The sequence below is a fragment of the Manis pentadactyla genome, chromosome 3, assembly GCF_030020395.1.
Source record: "Manis pentadactyla isolate mManPen7 chromosome 3, mManPen7.hap1, whole genome shotgun sequence".
Classification (NCBI taxonomy): domain Eukaryota; kingdom Metazoa; phylum Chordata; class Mammalia; order Pholidota; family Manidae; genus Manis; species Manis pentadactyla.
In genome coordinates this window covers 199453924-199466589 of record NC_080021.1, presented here as the reverse complement: position 1 = coordinate 199466589, position 12666 = coordinate 199453924, and the positions used below count along the sequence as shown (strand labels likewise).

Sequence of the window (12666 nt, the reverse complement as noted above, 5' to 3'; positions counted from 1 at the left end):
AAGAGGTGGGAGGGTAAGTGGATTATAAATTTCTGATGAAGTTGAAGAAATTTTGGATTTCTGGGAGTAGAAAAGGATGCAGTTACTGATAATGACAAGGTCTGAGGACATGACCATGAGAGTGAGTGACAAAGTAAGGCTGGAAGACAGGAGGAGAAGAGGAAGAGGAAGTGAGAAGCCAAGAGGATGGAAGGATTGGGGGGTGAATGTGGAAGTGGAATTATAACAGGGAGAGTCGCTACATGTTCATGGAATGAGGGGTGACTCAGAATGGGGAAAGGCTGTAGGTGACTGTCCGAAGGAGGGGCAATGTGGTATAGTTCAAAATTAAGTAGATGTGACGTAACATGATCTGGGAACAGCCATGAAGAGTGAGGAAGACACTTCTTCCAAGCCCACCAATTAGGAAAACTGGAAAGTCGAGTTTCATTGAGAGCAAAAGGGAACATATAGAGAAGAGGTAAAAAAATAATAAATTGGTGGTTTCTGACTATGAGTTTCAGGGGACATAGAGGGGAATTTTGAGGACTTGGAAATGAGTGGAGATAGAGCCAGAGAATAAGGATCTAAAGAGCCATACAGGGTGAAAGTTCAGAAGCCATATGCCAGGAGGCCGGGGCTTCTTGGGTAAGTGACATAAACAGAGAGAAGAGGCATGAGACCGCCACTGTGGTCCACAGGCAGTGAGAGGCCATGAGGGAGAGGGTGGAGGAGGTCAGGAGTCCTTTCAGGAGCATGCAGAGCTCCAGGGCCTCCCCTCCCTCCTGCTTATGGACTTGTGAAGGCCAGGGAAACAAAGGCCTTATCCAAAGCGCACGGAGATGTGATTTATATTTTATGCTCTTCATTTTTTATTTGTAGGTCCCGTCATTTTGTAGTGATGCTGATGACATTGACTGCAGACTGGAGGACCTGACCAAAAAATACTGCCTCGAATATAATTATGACTATGAAAATGGCTTTGCAATTGGTAATTAAATTATGTAGTGTGGGTAGTTGGCAAGACTGATCTGCAAAATAAGAAAATAATTCCAGAAGAGTGGGGCAAACTAGAAAAATTAACTTCTATTAATTTACTCATCCAGTGTTTTAGGATGACTGCATAATTTTTGATAATGTGCTTAATGATTTTTGTAGGTATATTAAATTTTGGCTATCAAATAAATGATTTCCAAACATTAGCCAAAACTCTTGGCATGATAAAAACTAAGAAAACTAAGTCACATTATGATTGTAAAATTCAAATATTTATGTAATATTTTAGAGGAGAATAGTTTTAGTTGTAAAGTAGTAATAGCAATTTTATACGGTGTTCAATTTAGAATGTAGTTGAGTCATTAATTTAAAATTACACATATGAAATATTCAGAGTCTTCATCCAGAATATATGACTCAATCTATTCAAGTCCAATATACATTCAAGTGGAATTCAGATGTTTCCTCCATGCTGACTCTGAACAGTTTTATTAAGTTTATTCCTTAGTAAATATGGTAAGTGATTTTTTTGCTGGTGTATCTGGCTGGCTATTTAGTTTACTGCCTTAATATTTCTAGATTTCAGTTGTCTGTCTTTGGTCTTTCATTAGGAAAATCAACATCCTTTCCAGTAATTATACTTGTCATTTTAATTACATTCTTATAAAACTATCCAGAACTTCCAGAATAATATTTTTTAGAATAATAATGATAACAAAACAGTGTTATGGTTAAGCCAAGGGACTCTAAGATCAACTACTTAAGTCCAAATCCTGGCTTCACTACCACTAGCTGTGCTCTGAAGCAAGTTACCAAACCACTCCTGTACCTCAGTTTCTTAACCTATAAAATGGATACATAAGACTCATGAACTCATAGGGCCATTTTAAGGATTAAATGAGTAAGTACAAGTAAAGTGCTTAGAAGATTATTTGAGACAGTATTAACTCATTACATCAGACATCCTTTTTATTTCTGACACTAATCTTATTTGTAATTTTTTTAGTGATTTAACATTAAGAATGATGTTGATTGTTGCTTTAGACTATATTTTAAAAATATTATTGGTGCATACATGTTTTTTGCAAATATTTGAAAAAAATGCTAAAAAGCAGTGCAATAAAGATAATCCACAGTCCCCAGAATAATTCTGTTAATACATTAAAATATGTATTATTATATATTAATACAGATATGCATATAACTATATGTGTATGTGTTTGTATGCCTATACTATTTTGTAAACTTGCATTCTTAGTCAACATTATACTAGGGTATTTTTCTGTTGTTGCCTATTATACTTCAGTTTTAATGGCCACATATTATTTTAGCAATCAACTTGCCATAATTAATGTAAACAATTTCCTCTTGGTATCCTTCAAGTCGTTTTCCATTTTTAACTATTATATAGGAATCAGTGAACATTTTGGACATTAAAGTTATAGCTAGGAAGTCATAAAGTAGCATTGGCAGTGGACTTGGCAGTGATTTAGTGTAGATGTAGCCCATCTGCAGTAACAATGCTTCTTCTATCAAATGTGCCCCAGGTTTCCCCTCCAGATTGTTGAGGTAGATTGTGAGAGTACAAGGATGCACACAGAGGAAGCTAGTTGTTATCATAAGACTTTGAGATGGGCAGTATTTGTCATCTAACAGGGATCCAAATGGCAGTGGTCTAGGTTCAGGCATGCAAAGGTGGTACCAGTGTTCCTTCCTGAATGTCTTTACAACAGAGAATCACAAGAGCAGCGTAACATCTACAGCAACACCTTAGCAAGTCATCATGTTTGAAAACAAAGGCCCAATAAATATATTTAAATCATTTGACCTCCTAATAATTATGTTATTCAAACTAAAACTAAAGTGAGATGCCATTTTTGACCTGTCAGATTAACAAATTCAAATAAGAATGCTAATACCCAAAGTAGGCAATAGCGTAGGGACAAGTATCATGCTCATATATTGCCTGCAGAGGAGAAATTGGAGACCATTGGGTGTTATGTGTCTAAAGGATTAAAAACACTCAGACCCAGAAATTCCACATCCAAGAATATTTCCCAAGATAAAACTCAACCCAGTGTGCAAAGATATACTACATTTTGTAAATTCTAAGATACACACTTTTCATTTGAGCAACTCTGGAACTGGGAGTGTCTTCTCTTGATAGTGTCTTACATTTTATGAAATACTGTATACCCAAAGATGTTCTAAATTTTTGAGATAACCTGCAAGTCTGAAAATAGAAACCTGGTTAGTTTGTGGTATGGTCATAGAAGAGGATATTATGAAACCATTTGGCACAGAAATGCCATAATATATTGTTGAAGAAGTTTGAAAAAAGATTCCCAAATAATATACACACAGTATTATCTTATTTTAGTATGTTTATTTTTATTTCAGATGTATATATGTATGCATGCATAGATGTGTATATGTGTGTTTATGTATTCATAAAAAACATCTTGCCTAAAATGTTATGGTAGCTATTTCTACGTGGTGGAATTATAAGAAGTTCTTTTATATTTTCGTCTTTGCTCGTCTGTTTTTCCTTTTCCATAATGGCTATGTAATAATTGTGGGAAAAAAATGTTTCAGTGAAAAACAAAAATATTATTCCTAGCTAATTTTAATAGCTGAAAACATAAATTAAGCAAAAAAATAAAATTTGTAAACAGCTTGATTAGGTAGACAGGTCTGTATAAATATAATTTGATGTTTACATCACATATCTAAGCAACAACCATATGCCCAGACCAGTATTAATATAATTTTACTGAAGTTTTAAAGTGAGTCAAATGCTGAGCTGGACAGTTTATGTATGTTTTGTGTTAGTTATTTCCCAGACAAACCTAAGAAGCATGAATAATTAACTCAGTTTATAAACAGAGAAACTGAGGTTCAGAGAGATGAAAGTAACTTCACAAAGATTGTACAACCATACATCACACATCCAGAAGCCACAGTCTGAATGTATGTGGTGGACCAAGGGCATCTAAAGAACCTCACACATCCTGGTTTCCTCCAGTGTGCTGTGTTGTGCATGTCAACATCCAGCTATATGCTCCTTTCAGAAATTGCCCTCACCTTTAAAATACAATGCAGGTATCTTAAATAATCTTCACAGAAGGAAACCTGTTTATGTGCATTAATTATATAGAGGTGATATTAAAATTTAAGGAAAGAGTGGAGCAAATCCTGAAGGAAAAAAGGAATTGATTCAAATTATTATGCACCCACCTGCTATTTACCTCTATAGCTAAGATAATTCACTATGAACTCAAAGATAGAATGGCTTAAATGCCTTAGTAGCTCCACAGAGACTTTTCTTTCTTCTTGCAGTGTAATTCATTGACAATCTAAATTTAATATGACATGCCTAAAAATTATAATATGGAAGATTATAGACAAAACCTGAATGTGGTACAACATGGGCAACTTAAGCAATGGTCAAGGGTAATTCAACTTTTGGCTTAACATTAGAAGCTAAATGTTGTTAAAGAGGCAACTGTAGAATCATTTTTTTCTCTGGCACAACTGTCCAGGACCAGGTGGCTGGGGTGCAGCTAATAGGCTGGATTACTCTTATGATGACTTCTTGGACACCGTGCAAGAAACCCCCACGGGTGCCGACAAAGCCAGATCTTCACGGATTAAAAGAAGTGCTCTGTTATCTGATCACAAAATTAAGTTAATTTTTAACATCACAGGTAAGGCTAGACTATCTATGTGAAGAAGTGATATTACGTGAAATTTTTGGTTGGAAACCTGTATTTCAAATCTTCTGTTTGTTGTCATTATTAGGAAATGACCCTAGGCCTGAAAATCAGGGAGAGCACAATCACCTAATCTTGTCATTTTCTTTAATTTAATATCACAGATGTGGTTTATGGGTCTCATAGCAACAAGCATCCTGCTTTGCACTCATCTTGGCCTAATGAACCAAGGCTTGTTTTTTTAAAAAGCAAGCATTTACAGGAATTAAATATGCTGTAATGAAAAGCTCTGCAAAAAGGTAATGCATATAAGAAAAGGAGTAAAGCAAATGATATTGTTCTTAATATTATCCATGTACTAGTTGCTCAATAAGCAGTAGTTGAATTTGAGGGCTTTTTTTCCTGGAAAATGTTTAATATGCCATTTCTTTCTGGTAAAAATGAACCCCACGGGCTCCCTGAAACACCACGTGCGTGTGTATGTTTCATTTTGTCTTGTTTTTATCTCAGCTAGTGTGCCATTACCCGACGAAAGAAATGATACCCTTGAATTGGAAAATCAGCGACGGCTCATTAAGACTTTGGAAACAATCACAAATCGACTGAAAAGGACCCTCAATAAGGAGCCCATGTATTCCTTTCAGCTTGCATCTGAAATGCTCGTAGCCGACAGCAATTCATTAGAAACAGAAAAGGCTTTCCTCTTCTGCAGACCAGGCTCAGTCCTGAGAGGGCGTATGTGTGGTAAGGCTTTTTCCCACAATCAAAGATAATTTGGTTCATCAATATTTGGTCAGAGGAGATAAGTAGAGTCGCTTTACAGGTATCAGGGGATATTGAAATGAAACGTCATTTTGGTATTTTGTGCTTCCTGTTTTATTTATAGATCTTTAAGCCTCATAGCTTTCAACAGCAGCTCCAAGAACAACTAATACTTTCTGGCCACTTCTGTATGCTGGCTGTGCACCTCCTGTGTTTAATCCTGTTTAGCAGCGCTGTGAGGTACCATCATTATTATGCACATTTTACAGGGCAGAAAACTGAAGCCAGAGAGGCTAAGAACTTAGAATATCTTACCCATTAAGACAGTGAGTGGTGTAGCTAAGATTCCCACCCAGGCAGCCAACAACAAATTCATACAACATACAATTAACCATTTTAAGGTGTACACTTCAGTCGTATTTAGTACCATCTTGTTCAACCATCATCAACCTCTTCACAGTTCCAAAACATTTCATCACCCCAAAGGGGACCCCATGCCCATTAAGCAGTCACTCCTCATTCACTCACCCCCGGCCCCTTGACTTTTAACCCCTGTTCTAGACTGCCACAATCTAGATCAGTTTCGGCCTGTTTCCCAAATAACTTTATCCTTCATAGATTGCAGAATCTCCCCTCACCAAACTCTACCCTCAGCTGAACTGAACAGCATGAATCCTGTGTTAACTTCTCTGCAGGAGCCGGATCTTGCATCCTGGTCGGAAAGCTTTCCCTGACCATTCTTGACGCTATTCCCAGAGTTCAGTTGGGTTTTTCATAGTGTGATAAATTCAGCCCAACAAAAGCCCTTTAAAATTGTCATTCTGAGCCTGCTCTTATTTCTGCCCTACACTGTGAGTAAAGATGAGGAATCGCTTTTACCAGGGCTGGGCATCTCTCAGATGTGGTCTTCAGGCCACCAGTGTCAGCATCGCCGGAAGGGCTTGTCAGAATGCATCTTGAACCCCGTCCGGTCCCAGAGCTGATGTGTCTGACGCTCTGGAGACAGGGCCTTGGAATCTGAATTTCTAGTAAGTTCCCAGGTAATTCTTACACACTTTAACATCTCAGCATCATCGAGGCTACTGACATCAAGTATCCTCTCTAGAAGAATACTAACTTTTGTTTTCCAGGATGATTTAGTTTTCACAGCTTTAACCCATGCTTTAAAGCCCCCATCACATAAGCCATAAACTTAGTGAACAAGGATTTGCACCTTTATCACAGATAAAAAAGGAATCTCCTGGATGGTTTCTAGGAATACATTTCTGGAAGGCTGATCTTGTGAGTAAACTCTGAGAGTAAAATTTAACCCATAAACAATAGTATGGGGAAGCATGTTTTATTTACTTCCATGCCTTAGGAAAAAAGCACCTGAGCATTGTTGCCTTGCTGTAGTTTACTATATTCAGTGGTTTTGGTTTGTTTTCTCTTCAGTCAACTGCCCTTTGGGAACCTATTACTCTTTGGAGCATTCTGTCTGTGAAAGCTGCTTGATGGGGTCCTACCAAGATGAAGAAGGGCAGCTTGAGTGCAAACTCTGTCCCCCTGGGACCCACACCGAGTATCTCCATTCAAGAAGCAGCTCCGAATGTAAAGGTAGTACACAGTCTGACCAGCAGAAGTCTGAACTGCGTCTGCAGTTACGAACTCTAAATGGCAAAGAGAATGAAATCAGAGCACTACCAAAAGAAATGTCATTAATTTGATTTTTATTTTAATCATAAAATATTATCTGAATGTTTTCCCCACTCTAAAGAAGTCTATTTGTCTTCCCTTTTGGAAACATTCTGTGGCTCTAAGTCAAACTCCACCGGCAATAATTCCAATCCTCATTCATCAGTTAGCCCAGATTTTTTATTGAATCTCACACAAATTGGTGGAAAGGACTTTCACAACACTTAGCAATTAGGTTACTTTTGTTAGAATGATATTTGATATGAGAGATCAACTCTCCATTTACTTGGAGATTAATAATTCCAGGCACATATGCATATGTTTTGCCACTGAAATATTCAGTCTTTTCAAAATATTTTATTGTTATTGTAAATGAACATTCCTGAGGCATACATTTTCTTTCATAATTAAAGTCACAGTAAGATACACATAAAAAGAAGGAATTTCTATTTGTTTTAGAATTTCAAAAAAATACTAAAAGAAGGAATTTCAACATTGCCTCTTTGCTATTGTTGCAAATGCAAGTGTAGATGCTTAATAATAAAATACGACCTTAAGAGCAGCGCTCAGTGCTTGGAAGTGCACTAGAAATGTTAGCAATGTTGATAATGAGAATTATTTGGAAGACAAGAGCAGAAGGACAGTACCTTGGGAATTGGGGACTCCGGCCCTAGTCCTGCTCTGCTACAAAACCATTGCTGTGGATCTTAGAAAGTTGCTTAACTTCTCTGGGACTGATGCTATGACTACGTTTACTTTCTACTCTGCCAGCCCTCAAATGAATGGTGACTGTAAGTAGGAGGAGGTAGGAGAACCAGTTCTTATTTATAGCAACAAAGTGCCAGTGTGGTTGTGAGGCTCTAGCCCAATCGGGGGTTTTGTTTCTGTCATGCAGGAAATAATATGCAGTCTGAGAACTTACTCAAGAACAAGTACAACTTGTTCTCATGGTAGTGCCTTTCTGAGATGCAGATGTCTAACTTTATTCAAAAACTATTGACACTTTCTATGTGGCAAACACTGCTAGGAAATGACAGAAGTAACCAGAAATAAGTCTAACATTTATTAGTATACAGAAGCATAGGGAAGTCTGAAATACAGTGGGTATGCTCAGAGTTCTCTGTGTCCCTCATTCTGTCCTAAATAAATTAAAATGCAGAAAACCCTATCCTACATGGTGCTAATTTCAGATGGCTTAATGTCATTGTTACTAACCATAAGACATTTTTCTTTATAGCTCAGTGTAAACAAGGCACCTACTCATCAAATGGGCTTGAAACTTGTGAATCGTGTCCACTGGGCAGTTATCAGCCAGCACTGGGCTCCCGGAGCTGCCTCATCTGTCCAGAAAACACCTCAACTGTGAAAAGAGGAGCCGTGGACATTTCTGCTTGTGGAGGTTATCAAAACCTTAGACGTTGATATTTCTTCAAACCTCTAGGTTCTGGGCATGGAGGAGTGTTTTCAGCAAAGCCATGTCTGCTGTATGCAAAGAATGTAAATAGTTGTCACTTCATGGCAAGCTCCCTTTTATTCAGCCAATCAATACTGAAATGTAAACACCCACAATATAAACACTGTATTAGTGCTATTAGGAACACAAAAGCAGTACAAGACTTGGCCCCAGGCCTCAACAGTAGTAAACATGGCTTCATGATAGGATGGAAATGCATCTCAACTGGAATGTAGTTTCCTTATTTATAAACTGAAGTCTTCCGATCTAATGATTCATACAACTCTAAAAATACATTCTGTGAATTATGACATTTCATTCCATACAGTTTGAAGATTTTCGTGAGCAGTATCCACTCTGGGTGCCCTTAGAATCATCTGCACACTGACCTCAGTATTTTAAAAATACTGAAGCCCCATCTCTACCCCCAGATATTCTGATTTCACTTGTCTGGTTTCCTTTTTAAGTTCCCCCAGGTGATTTTAAAGTAAAAGGAAACATTGAATATGGCTAATTTTCACTCTCTGATGTCAGCACAGCAGGCTTGTTAAAACACAAATTGCTGGCCTCCACTGCAGAGTTTTTAATTCAGCAGATCCTGTAGGAGGTCTGAGAATTTATGTCTTTATTTCCCAAGTAATGCTGATTCTACTTGATCCAGGGACCACATGTTGAGAACCACTGGTTTAAGTTGAAAGATTTGAGTTCCAATTTTCAAATGTTGCTAACATATCTGCCAAGTACAGTTTTCCAGCACTGTAAAAACTGGAGGACGTAAACAAAAATAAAAGATGAACATTTAGAATGACAATGAACCTAGGACTAATAGTCAAGGTCAGCCTGTTGGCCAGAAACTCCAAAAACCTGCAACTGCTTTGCAAAGTCAACGAACTGGATGAAAAACAAAACACTGGGATTGTTTTGTTTGTTTTAAAGAGTTGTTGATCTACCTCTGCTACATCACTGGGAACAAAACAAGCATGCCTGGATGAAAGATGACTTTTTTAAAAAGTTGTTATGTCCTCCCCGTTCTCTATACTCTTTTTTTAAAAGCTAAGGTCTATGGCAATCCAAAAATTAAAAAACTCTTCCCTTATTGAATAAGTGGTGATTTAAAGAAGCCAATCTGCTGGTTCCCCATGTCTCTGAAGTCACACACACACACACACACACACACCCCTCCCACCCTCATTGCATGGCTGTCAAATACATCTGCACTCAATTAGCGACAGATTCCTAGTGCCATTGTATGGGACATTTGTGTATGGTGGTAAGGAGGTGGTGTCCGGTATTGCACTTTGGGAGAGTGGTCCTCCTAAGTTAAATGCTGCAGGGAGAAATCAGGGAAAACAGTATGAATTACAGATACTCCATCTTTTTAAATTATCCCTGTCTAATAGGATCATCATAGCTGAAAGTCTGTGAGGCCTGAGAAATTGGGCAAGTAGTGTTCATCAACCTGTTTCCCTGAACAGTTAAGAAGACAATTTAAGCAGCACCTAATTGCAACTCATAAAGCATGTCTGTTATGTAACAGCTTTGGGTTTTTTTTTTAATTAAAAGTCAAATACTGCTTCACATTACGGCAGAATAGATCTACTAGAGTCTCTTGTTTTGCCAACATGCAAACGAATTTTGGAAGAAAGTCTGCAGTAAAAAATTCTCTCTCTCTCTCTCTCTCTCTCTCCCTCCAACCACAGAAGCAGCTGTGGTTTTTATAGCGAAACAAATTCGTGTTTGACAATTCTTTTACTTTAGCTTTCCACATAAGTCTTGAGGTTTGTTTAATACCAAATTATTGCAATTAAGCAATTATAATTCCCAGAAAGTCTCCAAACTTCTGGTAACTGCCTGATTTCTCTTAATATTCCTAGCCCAAGTTTAACCACATTTTGCTTGTCATGAATACAAATTGGTATAACAAACTCCTCGGGGATGCTGTTTTATAAAAAATGTTTTACTTTCAGTTTAAATGTGTGTGAGTTCCAACATGGTCCCTTATATATTTTTTCTTAGTTTTAAACTTCTTTTTCTTTTTCTCTCTCTTTCCTTGTTTCTTTTCTCTTTTATTCTTTTTTCCTCATTCATTTATTTTTATGGGCATATTGTACAGTTTACCTTATTTTTTACTGATATCACTTTTTGCATTCTTTAGCATATTGAATTTGAAATATTAATCAGCACAGTTCTTACATTTAAGTATATTACTATATTAAAAAGTATTATGTTTTATGCTTTTCATCTTATATCACAACTTAGGATATTAAATATTCTTGGGTCTGTGGTTACAAAGGGAAGAGTCTGGAATTTTTAATTAAAAAAAAATTATCTGAAAAGTCCTATAAATGATTTTTTTTTTTTTTTTGGTCTTAGTATTGTTTACATATGGTCCCATAAGAGAGGGAAAGATTATTTTTGGACCAGAATCACATTTCTTACCCTGACCCTCTGGAATAAAGTTAGAAGTATGCTCAGGAGGAGAGTCTTTAACCTCTGACTTTGCATTCAGAAACCCATTTAAAAGGAAAATGTGCTCGGCTCCAGGGCTGTATGTGTTATCATTACCACTATCAGGGAACAGACATGTGGGTTTACATTTTTCCCTGGTCATTTCCACTGTATTTAACTCTGTTTTAATATCACTTTTGGCGTATTTAGATTTTTTTCCTCTCTACAATAGAAGAGGTGATAAAGATTTTATTCCATTTTTCTTGACTCAGAAACCACAGGTTCTTTGGCCAAGATTCAAAATGAAACTTTCTCCCTTCTTTTCTTACAAAATTAGTTCATTAGAAGCTGCATATGTTTGTGTGTGTGTTTAATACTATATTATGTCCTGTAGATGCTTTTATTACGTACTTGTGCATGTTTATGCATATATAGATGCATATATAAATACGCATAAGTATATTTTCTATACATTAAATACTGCTTGTCCACTCCTCAAAAGTATATTTCTGATGACAACTCTCTGCCTTTGGAATGTAATTTAAACTAATTTTCACATGAAAATTTATTTTGTACTTCCTATGCCAAAAACCAGGTATAGACATCACAACATATTCACTATTTTGAGAAGCCAGCCAACTTAGAATTTTATTATTATCATATCTTGGTATAATTTTTTTACATTCCGCCAGTTTTAAGGACATAGGTTTTTATTCTTTTTGAGAGTAAAATTATGCTTGAAGAAATTATATGTAAAAAAACAGTTTAATTCATTATGGCATCTGGGGTTTCACTGATAATTTGTATTTTTATCAATTTACATGTCATACACACTCATAGATACTCTCTGAAACAAGTTTTTTACCTTGAGCAATAGAAGATTTATGCATTCAGTTAACTACTTTAATTAGCTATTTGGCATGTACCTTTTCCAAACAGGCAATCATTTTTTGGAAACTTGAGATTCAGAAAACCCATTTTAAACTAAACAAATTTGTAATATGTTTGTACAAAGCCCTGTCTAGCATTCTGATATCTAGCAACAAAGAGTAGATTAATTTATTCTCAGTGAAACAAAGATACTTGCAGTTTAAATTTTTAGTTTAATGTAGGCACAAGAAATATTTTTTCTAAATAAGCATTAATGTCTATGATATCTTATGCCACCTCTTGATTCAACTCCTGACTTTCTGTCAGTTGAGTATGTAGAAGAGCTCTTTTGCAAAAGACTTGGCTGGCTATTTCTACTTAAGAAAGTTGATGTAAACACAAATGCTTTGTTGTTTAATATTTATTGTCATACCAATAAAAATGAGATGTCATGATTTGGATTATCCAGCTACCTTGAACCTCAAGTGCATCTATAATTTTTTATTATCATTCATTATTTCTCTATAATTTTTTATCATCATTAATTATTTCTCTATAATTTTTAATATCATTATTTCTCCTGTACCAATTTTTATTATCAAGAATCCAAAACATAAATAATTAATATGCTGATATTCTGAATAACTACTTCCTTGTGTACAATCTTGTATACCTAAATTTATGCAGACAAGCCTTAATGGTTTTAGTAGTTTTCACAGTTTGTAATTGTTTTAGTGCTCATGCAAATAAGGTCAGTTCATCCAAGGAAAG

The 12666-nt window shown here is 36.3% G+C and overlaps 1 protein-coding gene across 1 annotated transcript in view; it reads left to right on the top strand.

Annotated features, from left to right (window-relative positions):
- Nucleotides 1-12666, top strand: part of SVEP1 (sushi, von Willebrand factor type A, EGF and pentraxin domain containing 1) — a 157588-nt gene that overhangs the window by 77433 nt on the left and 67489 nt on the right. The window contains exons 14-18 of the mRNA XM_036903354.2: nt 862-970; nt 4518-4682; nt 5199-5432; nt 6885-7046; nt 8362-8523. Of these exons, the coding sequence (XP_036759249.2) occupies nt 862-970; nt 4518-4682; nt 5199-5432; nt 6885-7046; nt 8362-8523 (832 nt within the window). The remainder of the gene's footprint in view (nt 1-861; nt 971-4517; nt 4683-5198; nt 5433-6884; nt 7047-8361; nt 8524-12666) is intronic.